General features: G+C 45.1%; 1 protein-coding gene across 2 annotated transcripts in view; it reads left to right on the forward strand.

Moving 5' to 3' along the window:
- CCDC149 (coiled-coil domain containing 149) overlaps positions 1–19424 on the forward strand; it is a 102698-nt gene that overhangs the window by 29166 nt on the left and 54108 nt on the right. For both annotated transcript variants that reach the window (XM_035005207.1, XM_035005206.1), the window contains exons 2-3: positions 4433–4594; positions 6582–6620. In XM_035005207.1, coding sequence (XP_034861098.1) covers positions 4433–4594; positions 6582–6620 — 201 coding nt within the window. The remainder of the gene's footprint in view (positions 1–4432; positions 4595–6581; positions 6621–19424) is intronic.

Below are 19424 nucleotides of genomic sequence, written 5' to 3' on the forward strand. Positions count from 1 at the left end.
GTTTTCCCGGACACCCTTTACCCCCAGTGATACTGGATTGTGGTGTTAAAATTATGGGTTCCTCAAGTTACAGGGCACCTTCCTCTCATTTCCAGGCAGTGCGTGTGTTCTGTTCTGTGGCTTTTCCAGGGCCCCCGCCGTTCATGATTAGCTCCTCGCGAGACCTACTTCTGGATGGAGGCCTCCTGGCTCTGCCTGCTGGTTTTCTGCTGTCCACCTCCTCCATCCTCTACACTTACCCCATCCTCCTTTAGAAGCTGAAATGTCTCAAGCACAGTAACTTGGTTGGTCCAGCTTTCTGTTTTATTTTTGGTCCCTCCCGAAGCTGGGGCTGGATCAGTGCACTTACCCGTTGTTCAGAGCTGCCAGCAAGGAGGCTCTTCAGGACCTTTTCCTTTCCTTCCAGTTCTACTGTTGTTTTGTTTCCAATTGGAGGGCTAGGAAATGGGTCATTTTAATGGCTGCCACCACGTGGACTGAACTATAACCATTTTAAAACGAGTATGAGAAATTCCTTCCCATTCCCCAATACCGCCCCCTCTGATGTGGTTTTGGAATATAGGTGAGGTTTGGTGGGGTGAGGTCCGGGGCCGACGACCAAGAAAGGATTCTTGAGACGTCTTTGATGCAAAATGGTAATTCATTAAAGCATGGAGACAGGAGCCGTGGGCAGAAGGAGCTGCTGCCCCTGAGTTGTGGGGGGTGGCTGATTAGATACTATGGGGTTGGGGGAGGTGAGGAGAAAGGGAGGCTTCGAGAAAGAAGTTTCATATGTTAAAGGATACCGGAGGCCTTGCCATTGTCAGGTAAAGGTTGTTTACCCCTGTAGTAAGGCATTAACAGTAAGATAGTTGGGAGCTTCTGAAGGAACATTATACTTTGCCCGCTTCAAGTATCTGTCAACGGGTTATAGATTATATGACATTTAATTGTATTTACATTCCCTTCTGGAAGACCATTGATAGAAATGCTTTGTTCTTGTAAATTGCTAAGACTTGTGTAAACTGAGGGAGACTCCTGTCTTGTAGGATTGTGATCTCTATAAGACCTTAACTCTTAACTATTTAGGGCAGCCAGGAGTGCATGAGGCATGTCACATATATCCCATGGGGGGGTTGTGGGGTGTCAGCTTCTGCTTTGTCCTCAGCTTGCCTTCTGATCCCTCATCACCTCCACACACACACACACACACACACACACGCACACCCCTCCCAGAGTTTTCTCTTGTTATTTTGACAAAAGATGTAGGCTCTTTGGCCGGGTGCAGGAAAACGGAGCCCATGCGTGTACTTGTTCAGAACCCCTCTGGGCTGCAGAAAGTGGCACAGATAGCCCCAGAACGGTCCCGGGACCGTGCCTTGCGCCTGGACCCACGGGCCCCTGCCGGCCTCTCTAACTATTGCAGTTAGGGTTCTAACTCTCGAGGCAGCATGAAGCTGGAGGCCCCTAGAGCCTGGGTTTTCAGAGTGTGGCCGGAGTAAGAACCCCCTGTGCCAGGGGCTAACAGTGCAGGTTCCTGAGCCGGTCCCGGAGACTCAGGACCGGGCATCCGCATTTTCACGAGCACCTCCCCCCACCCCGGCGGGGGGCACACAGAGCAGTGTTTTCTAGCCTTCCTTCTTGTTGCTGCCACACCAGGGTCAGGGGGCTTTGGGGGAGCCGTCCCATCTTCAGGGCAGCACCACTTTGAGCTGCTTCAGAAATGAGGCTTCAGCCTGAGATTCGTTTTCTTGATAAAAATAAATGGCACGGGGGGCGCCTGGGTGGCTCAGTCGTTAAGCGTCTGCCTTCGGCTCAGGTCATGATCCCAGGGTCCTGGGATCGAGCCCCACATCGGGCTCCCTGCTCCGCGGGAAGCCTGCTTCTCCCTCTCCCACTCCCCCTGCTTGTGTTCCCTCTCTCGCTGTGTCTCTCTCTGTCAAATAAATAAAAAAAACTTTTAAAAAAAATTTAAAAAGGGGCGCCTGGGTGGCTCAGTCGTTAAGCGTCTGCCTTCAGCTCAGGTCATGATCCCAGGGTCCTGGGATCGAGCCCCGCATCGGGCTCCCTGCTCGGTGGGAAGCCTGCTTCTCCCTCTCCCCCTGCTTGTGTTCCCTCTCTCGCTGTATCTCTCTCTGTCAAATAAATAAATAAAATCTTAAAAAAATAAAAAAATAAATGGCACGGAGGGCAATTTTTGCCGTTTGCTGTTCTAGACCATAGTAAGCAGAAGGAAGAGCAGTCGAGCTGTGGGTTCCTCAAGACGGCCTTTTTGCTGCTGTTGGCTTTAGGTTCTGTACGGAAGGTGTTTGTTTTCTGACCCCGTGGGGCGGGTACGATTGTCCTGTTTTCTGTGCCCTGAAGGGGACCCAACTGCAGTGATGCTGCTCAGCAGATCCCGGGTCACTGTCTTCACAGAGGCCTCTGTGCCTGTTTCCTGCCAGGTACTTTGGACCCAAGGGAAGGAAGTCCTATCACTGCCCTTCCCAGCTTCCAAGGCCCTATTTGAACCAGGCCTTGGGAGAGAAACAGCCTCTCTCTTGGATCCTAACAGACAGCAGGTCAAGTTCAGGGAGCCTGAATTGCCACTTTGCCGTTAAGGTGGCCCCTACCTGTTCCCCTTCAGGAGACCGGATGTTACAGCTAATCTCGTCTATGGCACTTTACAGTGTCTCCACGCAATTGGAAGTTTCTTCCCCACAGTTGGAAGACAGTATCTTTGGGGCCTCAGAGTTGGATCTGATAAATCGAAGGGACAAAGGTGGCCATTTTTATGCCACCAATACCAACAGCACTGACAACCGAGGCTGCTGATCGCGGGCAAAGAACCGAAGGCGCAAGGGCAGATCTGTTAAATTCTGTGTAAATGGGATTTTTTCCTGTGTAATCTCAATACCTCCCTTAGGACATTGCAGTTTAGGTTTTTGAGCCTCTCTCCTCTGATATTTACTCGGTGGGGATTTTACTCCTGAGAAATCACAGTGGCAACAGAACCATTTTCCCTCCATGAAGACATGTCAAAGTCTTAAAAATCCAGGACATTTTAAGGCAGGATTCCAAACTCATTACTGCCAGGAATAAGATTCACCCAAGGTGGAAGTGTCCTCTCTTAGAACTCAAATCTGTCTCAGAATGGCTTTTCTTTCCCCTTTGTTTTTGAAGCTAAGTAATTACTTTTTTTTTTAAGGAAAAAAAAACTGTGCTAATGCACAAAACTCTTTTTCCCCTTTCATTTATTTGAAATTGAACTTAACAAAGTCAGTTCCAAGCAAGCACCATATATGAGTAATGCTTTTTGTCCAGTAAAAGCATTGACTCCAATCGTTTGGGAGCGCTGATTCTCTCTCTGCTTTTTGTGAGAGCATCCATAATGACAAAGTGCTCATGTCAGAGTGTATAATGAAACTATAAATTGTTTTCATGAATGCTCTGAATTTGGTCTTTTACGGGGCAAATTCAAAAGGTATTTAATGCCACATTTGACATGCGTGAATAACCCCAGACGGTGCAGTATATCCAATAAAAGTAAAGAGTCCCAGTCAGGCTCACCCTGGCCCATGTGGTGGGTGATTATCAGGTGAGGGTGGTTCATGGTCAGCGTGAGGGGTGGGGGATGGGGAGAAGGAGGGACGAAGAAATCCTGTCTCTCTGAGGAAGAGTTCCAGCTAAGTACGCCCAACTGTTTGGGGGCAATCAAAGTGTGGCTAAACGGAGTTGGTCCCTGGGTAGTGGGTTGCTGCGTTGAAATTATGAACGTTGTACACATCTTGGTGGAGGTAGTGAACAAACATTCTCAGGTGAGAAAATGTCTGCTGGGTTGAATGGGCAAGTGAAATCTCCTGCAGTGACTTATAGTTCAATTAAGTTATTTCGAATAACACTTTCTGTATTTCTTTATTATAGGATAGCCATATGGGTTTCTTCCAGAAAATTTAGAAAACATGGAAAAGCACAAAGAATAAAATTGTAAAAAACACGTGACCAAGAGTTGTTACTAATATTTTTACAAAATTTGTATTGAATAATCTTTCTGTGTATATCATTTCATTGAATTTTAATAAAATTTTACATAATCTTACCTGAATATGTAAATCCTTTTAAAACAAAATTTGGGTCCAACTGTCTATCTATCCATGTCACTTAAAAAATTTTGCTTTTTTACTTATATGTCAGTTAAATTATTTTATCCGTTTATCCCAGTTTGCTAAAGTTCATGAACACCCAAGGTTTTGGTTCGGTGGTGAGTGGCGTACGTCTGGTACCGTAGCAGTCTGCATATTGTATGCTTACTGCATAAGTCATTTACTGACCGCCGTCTCTGGGTATATGTTCTCTAAAAACAAAAAACTCCACAAAACAAAACCAACCGGGCAGGATGCGTGAAACACAAGGTGTGTTAAGCGGAGGTCTATTGACGTTTTTGACCAGCTGCTTGGATTTGTTTGTTTTGCAGTACCTAGTGTGTAAAAGAAAGCTGGAGAGTAAAAAGGAAGCCTTGCTGATCCTCTCCAAGGAGCTGGACACATGCCAGCAAGAAAGGGACCAGTACAAACTCATGGCCAATCAGCTTCGAGAGCGCCACCAGTCCCTGAAGAAGAAGTACCGGGAGCTGATAGTACGTGTTACGTCATGGCAATGTTCTTGTGCCCTCATTAAGATAGAAAGTGGGTTACGCTGGAATTAAAATTTAGAAAGAAAAAAAAAAGAAAGAAAGTGAGGACTTTAACATGCCAGTTCTTAAAAAAAAAAAAAAAAAAAGATTGCATTCAGACAGTTCCAAAGTGGAAAAATGAAGAAGTGCAAGTTGTCACCCCTGTTTCCTCCACAACCCAGCCCCAGTCCCTGGCCGGTGTGTATGTGCTTCCAGACTGCTTGCCCCAGCACCTATGAAATATGCACACACACACGTGTTTGTACATGCCTCCTTATTGATTTATTTGTATGGGGCTTTTTTTATCATTTTGTTGTTGTTGTTGTTTTGTTTCTTTTTTCTTTTTCTTTTCTTTTTTTTTTTTTTTAAGTAATCTCTACACCCAGGGTAGGTGGGGCTAGAACTCACCACCTGGAGATCAAGAGTTGCCTGCTCTACCCACTGAGCCAGCCAGGCGCCCCTGTATGGGGCTTTTTAAAGAGGATTCGTATTATAAATCTGCACTAATCCAGAAGCCACTAGCTACATGTGATTATTTAAATTTCATTTGAAATTAATTAGAATTCAGTAGACTTGAAAACTCTGTTCTTCAGTCTCAGCACATTTCATGGGTCCAATCCCCGCAGGTGGCCAGTGGCTACCGTATGGGATTATGTGGATATAGATTTCCCAGATGGCCACTGTATTGGACAGTGAGATACAGAGCGTTTCCATCGCTGCAGAGTGCTGTTCGTCAGCACTGTGTCAACGTTGTTCCAGCACTCACCTTTCACTCAGTACTTTGTCCAGGTCATCTCTCTAGGCCGTGCATACAAATTTAATTCATCTTTAAAAACAGTTGCATAGTAAGATTTCCATAATTTCTTTAACCTTTCCCTTATCCCGGGCATTTAGATTCTCTCTGGGTTTTCATGTGGTGAGATTTTTAAGGATATAGATCATACTGAGATGGAGGGTACCAATAGCAGAGCACTATTTTGCATTCTACTTTTTTCTCTCACGGATACGATCTCTGTTTTTGAGTGCCGACCCGATGGCTAACATTTAGCTGTCTGTGCTGGGATCATTGAACTGTCCTGGAGCAGAAATAGAATAGGAGGATTCCACGGGTCAAAATAATGTTGACTTACATTCGGGCAGCATCGGAGAGAAGCGTGCTCGTTTACTAAGCATTTATACGTTCACCTGAGCTCTTTTTATTCTCAGGTGGCAGCAAAAGGTGGGGGGGACCGAATCCTTTTAAGACAGAAAGTATGATAGGAGTGCAAGTTCTCAGTTAATTCTCTTTTATTTTGAGCATATCCTATCTCCTCTTCCCTACCACCCCCCTCCAAAATTGTTCGGCCCATAGAGAAAACTCAAGCATGTGCATGTCCACTATTATTCCTTTGGTTCTAACTATTTAAAAGAGGGATTCAACTCAAACCAAATGAAATATTATATCAGTTTTGGCTCTGCTCAAAAACAATTTTGATAAATCCAGTTTATTCATGCATTTACTTGATTCATATGGTTTTAGAAAGTATATAGGTTTGGTCCTAAGTGGAACTGATTTCTTAGAGGTTTTTCCAAAATAACTGGTTCAGTTTATACCTAATTTTTTTAAGTATATTTGAGGAGCACCCGGGTGGCTCAGTTGATTAAGCGTCTGCCTTCAGCTCAGGTTATGATCCCAGGGTCCTGGGATCGAGCCCCATGTCAGGCTCCCGGCTCAGCAGGAAGCCTGCTTCTCCCTCTCCTCACCCCACTCATGCTCTCTCTCTCCCCCTCTCTCTCAAATAAAAAAAAAATCTTAAAAAGAAAGTATATTTGAATTTGGTTCAGCACACTATTGATTGCAGGGGGCAGGAGTGGGAGGGTCTGAATTTAGTTCAGAGTTTGGTTCAGTTCCTTAAATTTAAGCACATATATATATTTTTTTAAGTAAAGTGTAACATTTGTTTCTTTTTAGGATGGAGATCCGTCACTTCCCCCTGAAAAGAGGAAACAGGTAAGACTTATTCCTGAAGTTTAGTGACTCTTGGGTTGTTCAAGCTGATGCCTTACAATGACTGGGGGAATCAGGGAATCCAAATTGTGTAGAGAACTTCTCTTAGCTTCCCAGAGTCCTTTTGTGTTACAGAGTCGGGGAGTGGGTGGTAGAGAAATGCTCTCTGAGAAGAGAGGTTGGTGGTGCGGGGGGGATGTGGAAGGAAACCCAGTGAGGTCCAACGAGGGAGAAGACGGCACACCAGCTGACAGCATTCCCTTTCTTGTTGGGAATCCTGTCGGGAGCCATGAGTTGGGAGCTCAGGGCTATCACTCTTTAGCATACTGTTCATGGATGGATTCTGTTCTCCTTTTTAGCCTCTACCACTTCAGGCTTTTAAAACCATCTCACCAGTAAAACTCACATGCTCTTTTCTACTAAATGGTAGCCAACATTGTTTATAGGTGAATCCATTTTTTCCCCATAGATTTTAAATACTTACTTCTGTCATTGAACAAATCCTTATATATTTGTGGATCTGTTTCTAAACTTTCTGTTCTGTTCCATGGAGCTTCCTGTGTAGTCCCGGGGTTCTACCACATTATTCTAATGGTTTTGGCTTTATAATACTTGCAACATATGTTTGGGTAGTCTCCTTCCCTTGCTCTTGCTATTCATGTTTCTTTTTTTTTTTTTTAAAGATTTTATTTATTCATTTGAGACACAGAGATACAGAGAGAGAGAGAAAGCATGAGCAGGGAGAGAGGCAGAGGGAGAGAGAGAAGCAGGATCCTTGCTGAGCCAGGAGTCCGATGTGGGGCTCGATCCCAGGACCCTGGGATCATGACCTGAGCCAAAGGCAGACGCTTAACCATCTGAGCCACCCAGGCATCCCGCTACTCACGTTTCTTATTCGTTACTTTTTCCAGATAAAACTTGCAAACATTTTATCAAGCCTTTCTCTTATTCCACCAAAACCAACCAACCAACCTATTGGTATTTTGATTGAAGCTTTGTTCAATTTCTAGATTAATTTGGGGATAGTTAAGGTTTTCATAACATTATGTTCAGGAATATCATAAATCATATTTCTTTTAATCCAGTTGTGTAATACATATCTATGTTGTTGTTTTCCAAATATATCTGTCAGACCGTTTCTCAACTTCGTAACTGTTCTCTGCTGACATGCCCTGAATTACAGCTTTTTATTTGCTTGAAGGGAGCCCAGATGATGGTGATGTTAATGCTGTGTGTTCCACGTTATGGAGAAGCCTCTGCCCCAGAGCAAGGCTTCAAAACTGGTAGATGCAAATAAAGATACAGGAATCGCTTTGTCTCTCTCTCTCTCTTTTTTTTTTTTTTTTAAAGATTTTATTTATTTGCGAGAGAGAGAATGAGATAGAGAGAGCATGAGAGGGGGGAGGGTCAGAGGGAGAAGCAGACTCCCCGCCGAGCAGGGAGCCCGATGCGGGACTCGATCCCAGGACTCCGGGATCATGACCTGAGCCGAAGGCAGTCGCTTAACCAACTGAGCCACCCAGGCGCCCCTCGCTTTGTCTCTTCATAGCTGAAATGGCTAACTCAATGTCCTGTTTTTGCTCATTGACGATATACCTGACGTCAAACATAAACTCGTTGGGTCCATTTCCTTGAGATTTTTGATGCTGAGTAAATAGTATGCCCAAGACACAGACACACACACGGGACTTTTACCCTTAAACTGCAGTGCAACTCAGCCCTATGGTTACCATTCGGTTATTTAGTTTTGCTCATTCCTCTATTCTCTTCCTATTTTATTTGATTATTTTATAATGCTCGAGGTTTGACCTAAAGTCAAATTTTGCTATGGAGCTAATTTTTTTCTAACCAAAATTACAAGGATGTAATTTTATCATGAATGTCTAAAAATTGGGCTCCTTAATCTGGAATTGCTAGATGTTTTTGTGTTTTTGGTGGCTATGAACAGTCATCTTTGTTGAGGTTTTCGAGTTTGTTAGTATTCATGAAGGGGTTTTACAGTTTAAGTGAATTCACGTTCCGTGACTTTATAATAAAAAATTTACATTGACTGAGGAGAATCTGAAGAATTCCAGTAAGTCTGTCAAGCTGCATTTGTATAGCTCTGAGAAAACAAGTTCAATGTCCTAAGCATGGGCTTTTTAGATTTGAATACGGTGTTCGGTTTCTGTCCCTTTGGGATTTGTACGGTGGTGTGACTTTGGCTCTGTATCCTTCCTGCCTAGGTTGGAACCTCTGACTTGCTGCATGAGATAGGATGGGTTGGGTAATTCTAAAGTGTTTAAACAGTAAAGAAATCAATGGCCTTGCATAACCAGAAGTTCAGAGGTAGTGCTTCCTACTTCTTCTCCATTGTGTGTACTCCTTCTCTCCATTGTGCCGCATTTGGCAAATAAAAATACAGGACACCTGGGGGGGCGCCTAGAGGAGTGCAGTCTGTCAAGTGTCCAACTCAAGCATCGGCTCAGGTCATGATCTCAAGGTCATGAGATCGAGCCCGGCGTTTGGGCTCCATGCTGAGCCCCCACGCTTGTGTGCATGCACACGCTCTCTGTCTCTCTTAAATAAATAAATCTTAAAAAAAAAATATAGGACACTTGAGAAATTCGGATTTCAGATAGACAATTAGAACTTTTTTAGCACCTTGGGGCACCTGGGTGGCTCAGTCGATTAAACATCTGCCTTTTGATCTCAGCTCAGGTCATGATCTCAGGTCCTGTGTTCAAGCCCTATGCTGGGCTCTACGCTGGGCATGGAGCCTCCTTAAGAAAAAAAAAAGTATGACCCATGCAATATTTGGGACAGATTTATGCCAAAACATTTTTCATTGTTTATCTATAATTCAAACTGAACAGGGCATCCTGTATTTTATTTGACCACTCTACCACAGTGCCAATTTTAACATCAGCTTTCTCGCTTGAAGAGAAAGAGAACTCTTGAACTTTCTCTTTCTTCTTTGCTTAGAAGAAAGAACTTAGCCTTCTAAGGCTGGTTCCCCTAAGCAGGAGAGGCAAAATCCCAGCCATGAAATGGAAGTGCTCTTCTCCAATATAACTGGGCTAGTGTAGGACATGCTCCCATTCCTGGTCTACCGACATTCCCCAGGAGAGTGCCATATGTTGATTGGCTTCTATTAATCACCGAAGATAGAAGGGCTGCTAGGAAGCCAGCAGTGACACCCAGTAAACTAATTGTGTGGCCTTGGGGAGGTTCCTTTGGGTGTCTGAGTCTCAGCGGTCTCATCCATAAAATGGGAATAAATATGGTACCCACCACATAGTAGTGCCGGCAGATTCCTCCCTATGGTGCCTGGCAAAGGGTGAGCACCAGTGAATATTTATCATCCTTTCCTTCTCCTCCTCAGCCCCCTTAAGTTTTTTTTTAAAATCAGTTGTATATTCGTGTGTTGAATCTGCCTACCACGGCCCTTGTCAGGACCCTTCTGTTTACATTTGGCAGGTTGAAGTGGCTGGGGCCACAGAGGAGGTTCCTGGCTCATAGAACCTCAGAGAGGTCGGTTGAGCAGCGAGCAGGGAGGCAGAGATGCAGCCAGGGCCTCAAGTATCCCAGTCCCTCCTCTGCCCTCAGCAGCTATCATTTCTTTTTGTGGACTTGCCTTCTCTGTAGAATGGGAAGTGTGTCGATTGCATGAGGACTACAGACTCCACATCTTTGATCTCTAGAAAAAAGTTGCTCCTCAGTCCCAAGTGAGAGCTCCTCTAGGCCAGGCTCAGGCCAGGGGCCCATCTCAGGGTCGGCCAGGCACAACCAGGCATCCTACAGACACAGGAGGCTTCTACTGTTGTCATGTTAAGGCTGGGTAGGCAGTGTCATAACCATCTGCTCTACACACCTTCTTCAGACAGTCTTGGAATGACCAATAGTGATGCTGGCAGCCAATGTTTTGGAGTGCCCACTCTTGCCGTGTGCGGGCCCTGTGTTCAGCACTGCACTGTGGATGAGCTCATTTAGTTCTCACATAGCCGTTCGAGGTGGGTGCTCCCATTGGTGTTGCCATCTGACAGATGAGGAAATTGAAGCCTGTGGTGGTCAGGGAAATCACCGCAGGGAAATGATGTAATTCACTGGGGTGGGAGCCAGAGTTTGAACCTCTGCCGTCCACTCAGAGCTCATGCTCGGAGCCACCATGACTCAGTACCTATTTACGGAGCATCTCATGGGTGTCTGTGCTTACGGTCTTAGACAGTAGAGACACCGGTATGAGAAGTCACACCCAAGTCCCTGAGCTTCTGGAACTTGCCTTGTAGGTAGGGCAACCACAGCTGTGTTTCCGCAAGAACGTCTCCATTTAGTCCTGGCATAATTTGTATTAGTGCTCTTTTTCACTCTCCCAAACCTCTTGGTTTAGATGATGAATAATATAGTCACCTTAATTCTAGTAGAGATGCTATGAACCAACAATAAACAAAATAATTAAAATATATCGGATGTTAATGGTCATTGGTGCTATGGAGAGGAAAAGCATAGCCCAATGCAAGGGAGAGAATTCTGGCTTAGTAATGGAAGAGATGTCTTGAGAAATAGTGGGGGAAAATAGTTCCAGGATTTGGAAAAATAAAGAATTTTACCCACTCAAAATATGTTTTTTAAATTTTATTTACCTTTAGTTAGTTTATTTATGGAAGCATGTGACTGGTTTTGGGGGAGCGGTTGTTAAGATGCCTTCTTCACTAGCTCAGTGTGGGGAAGAAAACGCACCAGTAAGTGTTTAGGTACGGGTTGCAGTGAGACTTTGCATTTAGCCAGAAGCAGACAGCTTTAGCACACATGTGACAGGCCTGGAAGGGAGAGGCATAATGATTTTCTTCACTTTTTCATCTAGCAGGAAGGGGGAGAAGGATGCACTCTGACCCAGAGTCACCCATGTTGCATGTTTATCCCAAAGGCAAGACAGTGGGTAAAATATTTACCCCTCCAGCTGCAAAGCAAGTGCTCCTTATTTAAGCAGAAGGCACTGGAACAAGAACCAGCTGTCAGGTTAACAGATGGGACATGGAGGTCAAAAGACCCCCCCTATTAGAAAAGCAGAAGATGTCACATGGAGCCATCACGTTGCCCATCAGCCTTGTTTCTTGATTGGGAAGGAGGAATTTCTATGGTCTCTACTTACTGCCCTCTTCCCCTGTTCGTGTCTCAACTCAGAGGGAGAGATGGCTATGATCACTGTTACGGGTGGGATGTTTGTGTCCCCCCAACATTCATATATTGAAACACTGCTCCCCCAATGTGATGGTTTTAGAAGGTAGTGCCTCTGAAAGGTGCTTAGGATGAGAAGAGGTCATGAAAGTGGAGCTGTGATGAGTGGGATTAGTGCCCTTCAGAAGTCACAGAGAGCTTGCTTTCTCTGCTCTGCTCCCTGCCCCCTGAGGATGCCCCCAGGAGTCACAATCCAAGAGGGCCCTCGCCAGAGCCTGACTGCGTTGGCACCCTGGTCTCAGATTGTCAGCCCGTAGAACTCTGAAAAATGATCTTCCAGGGTTTATAAGCCCCCCAGACTATGGGATTTTGTCATAGCAGCTTGAGCTGACTACAGATGTATTTGAGGGTTCTTCTCAAATGTAGGTAGAGGCAATACCACGTCCTCAGCCTTGGTCATGCTTTGTGCTTTTCAGAGACCATATATGCATGCACGTATGGACCAATGTGACCTCCCAACTATCTCCAGAAGTCACACTGGACAAATTAGGTCTTCCACAAAGTTGCAAGGCATCATCTCGGCTCACAGCAGGTGGTAAGAGCCTGGCCTCTGGCATCTGATGGTACCCATGTGAATTTCACCCTTCCACCTGCTGGTGGGTGATCTCAGGCAAGCTGCCTACCCTTTCTTAGATTCACATTCCTCCCCTCCAAAATGAACGTAATAATGAGACGTGTTCATAAAGCTCCTCTGAGGAACTAGTATGATAATGCTCATCATGCGCATTGCCTGGTACTTGCTGAGTGCTCAGTGAATGTTGGCTGGTTTCTGTTTTTCCCGTGACTTGTCCAAGGTCACACAGCCAGTTCATAGAGCAGGACTAAAATCCAGATCTGCTGGGGCACCTGGGTGGCTCAGTCGTTAGGCATCTGCCTTCAGCTCAGGTCATGATCCCAGGGTTCTAGGATCGAGCCCCACATTGGGCTCCCTGCTCTGAGGGAGGCCTGCTTCTCCCTCTCCCACTCCCCCTGCTTGTGTTCCCTCCCTCGCTGTCTCTCTCTCTGTGTCAAATAAATAAATAAAGTCTTTAAAATAAAATAAAATAAAATAAAATCCAGATCTGCTAACTTGTAGTTCCGTGTTCTCGCTCAGGTTTTTTGTTCTATATTCGACTCTTAGACTTAGTGGGGAGGAAGCATAGTCAACGTTTAACCTAACCCATTTTGGAAGTCCAGAAACGAAATGCTTTGAAGTGCTTAGACGTGGTGGAGAGCCAGAAACAGCTAGGACTGTTTACCTGGTAAAGCCAGTGTTTTTCCCATGGCAACCGAGGGTCTGGTCATAAATATCTTCCTACCTCTTTTGTCCCCTCCTCAGAGGACAGACCAGAACTTTCATGTTTGTAGTTCTAGATATATAGTTGTCGAGGCTTTCTTTTAGAACTTAGAATCCCTGGGGTGCCTGGGTGGCTCAGTCTTTAAGTGTCTGCCTTCAGCTCAGGTCATGATCCCAGGGTCCTGGGATCGAGCCCCACATCAGGCTCCCTGCTTGGTGGGGAGCCTGCTTCTCCCTCTCCCACTCCCCCTGCTTGTGTTCCCTCTCTCGCTGTGTCTCTCTCTGTCAAATAAATAAATAACATCTTAAAAAAAGAAAAAAAGAACTTAGAATCCCTTTTCAAACAACTCAATTTCCAACGGCAAATCATCCGTTAAGGAAGCTGTGAAGAAATCGTGACAACAGTGATGCACTAATAAGTTCTCATGGGATATTGAAATGAAAACGTCTTCTTGATACCCTAGGCAGACTATACACAGAGCACCTCTTCACGCTGCAGGGAGAGATCACCAGAAGATCTCAAGCAACCCTTTCAATATTTTTCTTTTGTTAAACAAGCTGTTCCTCCAAAGGAGACAAAGGGAATTTAAATTATCTTGGGTGAATGTGTTCTTAGTAGATGGGACTCTTTGGGGTCACAGCAGCATATTCTCCCCATTCAGACTCCTCCCTGAGTCAACAATCAGATGCATCTTTGTCGTCTCCCATTTTGATTTCAAGCCGACATACCACAGGAGGTATTCCTCCTGGCTTAAGAGGCAGCCTTCACTTCCTTGCCTTGAAGAGTGACGGCTTATTTAGATGCTGACATGTGCCAGAATGCCGAGCCCGGAGAAATCGGAGCATAGAGTGGCCCTCTGTAGGATGGGACAGAGCCTTTTACTTCAGTAGAAAAGTCTTCTTGGTCAATCTTATTTTCCTCCCCCGGTGACTGCAGATCAGAGCAACTCTGTATGTGCGTCCTGGGTTTGATGCTCACAACCTAAAACCTCCTTCAAAGATCTCAAGTGCTTTGAGATGTTTCTTTTCATGACTCTCTGAACAGTACAGCTTTCCTGTTCCACCAGGGAAGTTGGCAAGAAATCCAGGCCCAGCTTGCGGGAGCCCTCCCAAATCTTAGTAACTGTAACTTCATTCTGAGTACTGGAGCATCTTGCTATCAGCTCTGTGGATCCTTGCAGGGAGTTTGGGAGGAAGGTGAGAGCGCCCCCAAATTTATAGATGAGGATGTTTAGCCTCGAGGAATCTAGAGACCTTGGGAGGAGGCAGATGTAGAATCATAATGGCCAAGATGAAGCAAGTATTCAAGTCAACAGCAACCTCCCAAACCTATGTGTGCCTATGGGCCCGGAAATGCATTCATTTGCAAGTGTGTGTTTTGAGGTTATGAGGTGGGAGTAGGCTGCTGAGGGCTCTTTGCATAGTCGAAAAATATGTATGGAATGAGCTCTGGTTGGTTGTTTCTGTGTAAATAGGAAAACTGTCACTGTAGTAGAGGTCATCCCTTTGGCAGTTGCTATGAATAGGGGGCCCTTGCTCAGCAAAGCAAGTCTCCGTCTATTACTGTTAACACAGGAGTTGCCATAGACCAAAGCAGCGGAGTCGAAATTGCAATTAAATTTGCTATCAATCACACTGTTCAAGTATACCTGATGTTTCATCAAACATTTTTTTAAACATATTCTTATATAATCTAGTACTTTGCCCTATCGAAGGTATGGCTTCAGGGAGTTCACAGCATCAATTTTTTTTTTAAAGATTTTATTTATTTATTTGAGAGAGAGAGAGCAATAGAGAGGATGTATGTGCGAGAGAGAAAGAGAGAGTGCACAAGCAGAGGGGAGGGGCAGAGGAAGAGGGAGAAGCAGACTCCCTGCTCAATCCCAGCCCAGGACCCTGGGATCACGACTGAACTAAAGGCAGACGCTTAACCAACTGAGCCACCCAGGTGCCCAAAACACAGCACCAAACTTTTAAGCACCTCGTCCAGCAGCATAGTTTCTAAGTCTGATCTCTGTCTCTTTCCCCCTTACCCTCTCTTTTCCTTACTGTTCTTGAGAAAGTATGTAGGTCAAGGTTTTACCTGTCTCTCTGTCTCTTACTTACCTTTTTTCCCCTCCCACTTTTGATTTGCACTCTTATGTCAGCAAATTGAGAAGTTACAGGACTTTCTGGTATACATCATTTTTACATTGTGATGTAGACTAACTTTTCCATGGCTAGGTTACTGCAACAAATGTATCAAATAAATTACAGAGGTTCAGGATGACATGAGGGATCGTCCCTGGAGTGTTGCCCCCGCCCTCTGGTCGCTGGTCTGAATTATTTAAGGACTCAGGTGGAAATATGTAGCTCGCCCGTTTTTCTGCTCTTCCCGGTGTCTGGGCTAGCGCAAGGATGGAAGGTTAATCTTAAACTTTTCATCGCTTTCTTTTATTTTGTGTTGTTGTTGTTGTTGGTTTTTTTTCACTCTGTACTCTTAGGTTCAGTCAATGGGGGCCTGCCAATTTAACTAACAAAAGACAGAAGGAAAAGCATACAATTTTATGGCTATTTTAAGTGTATGGGAGTTCACAGAAGAACTGAAACTCAAAGAAGTGGTTGGCTCGGGCGCTTATATACCATTTTAATAAAAGAAAAGGGGTTTGGGCTTCAAGGGTTGATCACGTATGGGAAAGTGACAAGGAAATGTTCAAGGAAATTAATGGAAGCTAAGGGGTTTTTTAGTAAGTCTTGTTTATGCAAACTTCTTGGGGTGCCCCGAGTGGCTCTCTGGTGATGGGTTGCTTTCTTCTTCCTGGTATGGAAGAGGGCGGGACACCTTCACAAAGGGAAACTTATGCCCTGTTTTTAGGCACAGATGGGGAGGAGGGAAGGGAACTCTCTGTATCTGTTGATTCTCAATTGCCTGCTGCTCAAAATATCCTTATGGCAAAGTAGAATATTTTGGAGTGGGCATATCCTGATCCCCTTCATATCCATCTTTACTTTTCCTACTTCAGGGAGAAAAATGGTATGTAGTGGATCGTTTTCTCCCCATCTGAAGGATTCAGGGCTGTTTCTTACAGCTAGTGTCCTGAAACCCCTTCTTTGTGAGCCAATGTTGATTACTTGATCATTGAAAACTAGAGTCCTGGGACACCTGGGTGGCTCAGTCGGTTAAGCGTCTGTCTTCAGCTCGGGTCATGATCCCAGGGTCCTGGGATTGAGCCCCACGTCGGGCTCCCTGCTCAGTGGGGAGCCTGCTTCCCTCTCGCTCCCTCTGTGATCTCGTTCACTCTTGCTCTCTCTCAAATAAATAAAAATTTTTAAAAAATCTTAAAAAACAAATGAAAACAAGAGTCCTTAACAGTGATGATTATTGTCATTGCCAAATGTGATATATCATTTATTTTTTTTTAATCTCCCTGCCATCACTTCTTATAAGTTTAGAAAGTGTATTGCATCTAGAATGTAAAATGTTCTGACGTATTTAATGGCACTTACAGGGGAATCAAAACCCAGTGGTAGAGGTAAGAGCTAGAGCCAAGAAACAGCCCTGAATCCTTCAGATGGGGAGAAAATGATCCACTATATACAATTTTTCTCCCTGAAGTAGGAAAATTAAAGATGGATATGAAAGGGATCAGGATATGCCCACTCCAAAATATTCCACTTTGCCATAAGGATATTTTGAGCGGCAGGCAATTAAGAATCAAGAGATTACAGAGAGTTCCCTTCCCTTCTCCCCATTTGTGCCTAAAAACAGGGCGTAAGTTTCCCTTTGTGAAGGTGTCCGGCCCTCTTCCATACCAGGAAGAAGAAAGCAACCCATCACCAGAGAGCCACTCGGGGCACCCCAATAAGTCTGCGTAAACAAGACTTACTAAAACACCCCTTAGCTTCCATTAATTTCCTTGAACATTTCCTAGTCACTTGCCCATACCTGATCAACCCCTGAAGCCCAAACCCCTTTTCTAGGATGCAGTGGGACTGGAGGAAAGTTGGAAGAACGGCTCCCCGGGCCCACGTGACTACCTGCCTTAGTGAGAATGTCTGCCCCCGAAAGGAGGAAAGGTTGGGGTGAGATCCACACTTCTCTCTCACCTTCCAGATCTTTGCCTCCACGGTAACTGTCAGGATTTGTGGCCTTCATCTTTGTGCAGAGAGAATTATTGGGACCGGCATGGCGCCACACCAAGGGCTGGTCTGGCAGCACACCTCTGCAGACATCACTGGTAATTGGGGGTTCAGTTGTTCCTTGGCAAAGGTGTGTCTGAATCCTTTCAGCCCCGGGTGTCCCAGTGATGTTCCCATCCAATCTCGCTCACCTCTCTTCCCCATCACGATGTTAGTGAACCTGCCGCTGGAAAGAGTCACTGCGGTATATGGGTCCTATGATAAACGCCACTGTATTCATTCCCCTGTTAACAGAGCTAAAATGTCAACCTTCCACGTCGGCCCGGCTAGATCTGAATATTTAAAAGAGGCTTCTTTCTAAACCTTTTTACGGTTTGCTGTTTATGCTACCTCCTGCCCCAGAGATTTAGAGGAAAGATCTCTCAATTTGGTTTTCCTTCCCTGCGAAAGCCTTCCCAGGGTTAGGCGGCCCGCCACTTTTTCTTTGACATTTCCTTTACATAGTGCTGCTCTTGCCAACTGATGGTCACAGAGTCCTTCTCAATAACACGGAGACAAAACGCTCTGTGTAGCTGATAAATTATAAGCAGGTGCCACGCGTTAGCTTGATGGATTGTTAGAGTGAGCGTGTGTGAGTCATGGTGTTATTTTTGGTCAAAAGAATCGTGTGAACTTTTCTCCTCTATTTTGAGTGTTTCGAAATGGACTACTTTTCTTTTTTTCTTTCTTTCTTTTTTTTTTTTTTCCTCTTTAAGGTATATGTCAAGGAATTAGGTGCCCTATCAGAGCAGTCATTTTCCAGTTCCTGAAGTTATTGTTTTGGAGTTGAGGAGGCTGAAGGACTGAAAAGACTGAATAGAAAAGAAATGGGTGTTGACAAGTAACCCAGCCTGGGAAATGTGAAATTACAGCCGCCAGCTTTGAAGCGGGGTGCCTCCCCCACCCGACCCTACCGCGGGGGTCAGTTTCAAAGCCAGGGTAGATTTCCTAGAGCCCAGCGTGGAGGCTCTGTGCTCCTAATTGACCACCATTCTGCGGCTAGTATACAAATGCCTGGCTTTATTTTGGTAGAATTCTTTTCAGCTGGCTGCCGAGTAAATAATGGTTGGCAGTCACATCGCTGGCTCCAGAAATCGTTGTTTCCTGAAGCAGCTCTGTCCTCTGCTTCACGTAGCACTGGAACCTTTGATGTGTATACAGGGTACCTGCCCTGCGCTAATAGTCAAGTACCTGGGAGCACGTTGAGCTTGGTGCTTTTCAAAGCGAGGCCCAAGGACCATGCCAGGGGGCGGGCTACTGGCTTCTGGTCCACGATAAACACAGAAATTGAAGAAGTGTTCAGAAACTTCTGTGGCAATTTGACAGCATGATTTTATGTCTGTTGACTCTACCAAACACTTGGGGTTTTTATCCTGATGTCACTTTAAATTCATTTTTTAAAAGATTTTATTTATTTATTGAGAGAGAGAGAGAGGACACAGAGGAGAGGGAGAATGAGAAGCAGACTCCTTGCTGAGCAGGGAGCCCAACATGGGACTCGATGCCAGGACCCCGGGATCATGACCCGAGCCAAAGGCAGATGCTTAACCAACTGAGCCACCCAGGCACCCAAATTCATTTTTCTAGAAATTGATTTTTATTGTATTTTACAAAAGTTCTACTCCGTGCCGGGTTGGAGGTAGAAAACCAGCCCTTCCCCACTGACAGATCAAGTTGTACTCGTTTAGCTACTACTTGAGGCTGGTGAGTGAACATCAGGTCTTCCCACTACCTGAGGGGCTCAAGCCACTGTTGATTCAAAGAGGAAAGATTGAGGCTCCTGGGTGGCTCAGTCTGTTAAGCGTCTGCCTTCGGCTCAAATCATGATCCCAAGGTCCTGGGATCGAGCCCCGCGTCGGGCTCCCTGCTCAGCCAGGAGCCTGCTTCTCCCTCTCTCTCCCTGCTCGTGCTCGCTCTCTCTCTCTCTCAAATAAATAAATAAAATCTTAAAAAAAAAAAAGGAAAGATTAAGGACATTGCAGATATTTCGTGGAGGGGTGTCTTCTATTAAGTTTCCACTGGTGGTACTCTTTTTAAAATTTTAATTTTAATTCCAGTATAGTTTACATGCAGTGTTATATTAGTTTCAGGTGTATAGGAGTGATTCCACAACTCTATACATTACTCCGCGCCGGTCATGGCAAGCATCCTCTTGA

This window comes from Mirounga leonina, unplaced genomic scaffold (assembly GCF_011800145.1).
Source record: "Mirounga leonina isolate KUSES-001 unplaced genomic scaffold, KU_Mleo_1.0 Mir_129, whole genome shotgun sequence".
Taxonomy (NCBI): domain Eukaryota; kingdom Metazoa; phylum Chordata; class Mammalia; order Carnivora; family Phocidae; genus Mirounga; species Mirounga leonina.